At 55.8% G+C, this 1,237-nt stretch overlaps 1 protein-coding gene across 1 annotated transcript in view; it reads left to right on the top strand.

Annotated features, from left to right (window-relative positions):
* Positions 1-1,237, top strand: part of CCDC22 (coiled-coil domain containing 22) — an 11,414-nt gene that overhangs the window by 9,540 nt on the left and 637 nt on the right. The window contains 1 exon segment of the mRNA XM_025213759.1: positions 979-1,053. Within this exon segment, the coding sequence (XP_025069544.1) occupies positions 979-1,053 (75 nt within the window).

The raw sequence follows: 1,237 nt of genomic DNA, 5'->3' as shown, positions 1-1,237 counted from the left end.
CCCCTGCCCCTCCACAGACTTACTTGCTGGGTGGGGAGGGGGTGAATACTCAGCCTCCCCCCAAATGACATTTTCTCCCTCCATTTATGGCACACACACACCACCTTCCCCAGCAGCATTCCCTCTAAGCTGTGTGGTGTGTGCGGCTGCGCAGGTGCATCTGGCAGCGCAGCATGAACGTGCCTGTGCAGCTGCGCATGCCACACAGCTTAGAGGGAATGCTGCTCCCCAGTCCCCAAAGCCCTGGCCCTCCAAACCCTCTTGCCCCCCTGCTCCCTATACACTTACCTTCATCCAGCTGCCTGGCTGTGTCCTAGCCACACTCCCAGCAGCTGCTTGCAGGCTGGAAAAGTGCAGGTTTACCCTTGCAGGCTGGAATGCTGCCAGCCTGCAAAGGGAAACCTGCACTTTTGTGCGTTTTTCTGGTACAGGCTCGCAACCCTTAAAAATCATGGGGTGGGGCTAATTTTGCAGTATCCGCGCAGTCCGTGAAATGGCAATTTTCTCAGGACCCTAGTCATCATGACCCAAAAGTGGTTTGCAAGAATATGTGAGAGGGCCACAAACAAACTTTAAAAATGGATTCTTCTTTAAAGGAACTCCAGCCTGCCAAGGGACTGTTGAGGCCCCTATGCTCTGCCCTCCCCCCCCCCCCCCCCCACACACTCTGCAGGGCTGGGACTGGGGGCAGTGGGTCAGACATGAGGGACACCAGCAGAGCCAGGGGCTGTTTTCTACTTAAATTATTTACTGGGTCAGGACTGGCCATCAGTGTTTACAAATGGTTCCTGCCTGGTACAAAAAAGGTTGAGAACCACTGCTCTAGAGGGTAGGACCTGAGGTGGGGGAGGGACTTGGGTGCTTAGGGAGTGGGGCTAGGCACTGAAGGGGCTTGGTGTTAGAAGGGGCTTTTCAGGGGGTAGGGAAATCCCTGAAATGGGGGAATCCTGCCTGTGCCCCTCCCCCCTGCTCCCCCAGAACTGCTCCCAGCTGATTCAGACAATTGAGGACGCCGGTAGCATCCAGAGAGAGATCCGGGACCTGGAAGAACAGGTGGGGGACTCCTTAAACCTCCCCTAAATATTGGGGGAGCTGAAGTAAGAGGGGGCATCTGTGGAGAAGCTGCTGAAATGGAGGCAGGTCTGTTCTTGGGGTCCAGGTTTTGGGGGGAAATTATAGGGGACATGGGAGTTTGGATGGGCACAGGCCAGGCAAGGAGGGGGAACCCTATACCTTG

Source organism: Alligator sinensis, unplaced genomic scaffold, assembly GCF_000455745.1.
Source record: "Alligator sinensis unplaced genomic scaffold, ASM45574v1 scaffold137_1, whole genome shotgun sequence".
Classification (NCBI taxonomy): domain Eukaryota; kingdom Metazoa; phylum Chordata; order Crocodylia; family Alligatoridae; genus Alligator; species Alligator sinensis.
The sequence above is the reverse complement of the archived record's forward strand: the minus strand, read 5'-3'. Positions and strand labels throughout refer to the sequence as shown.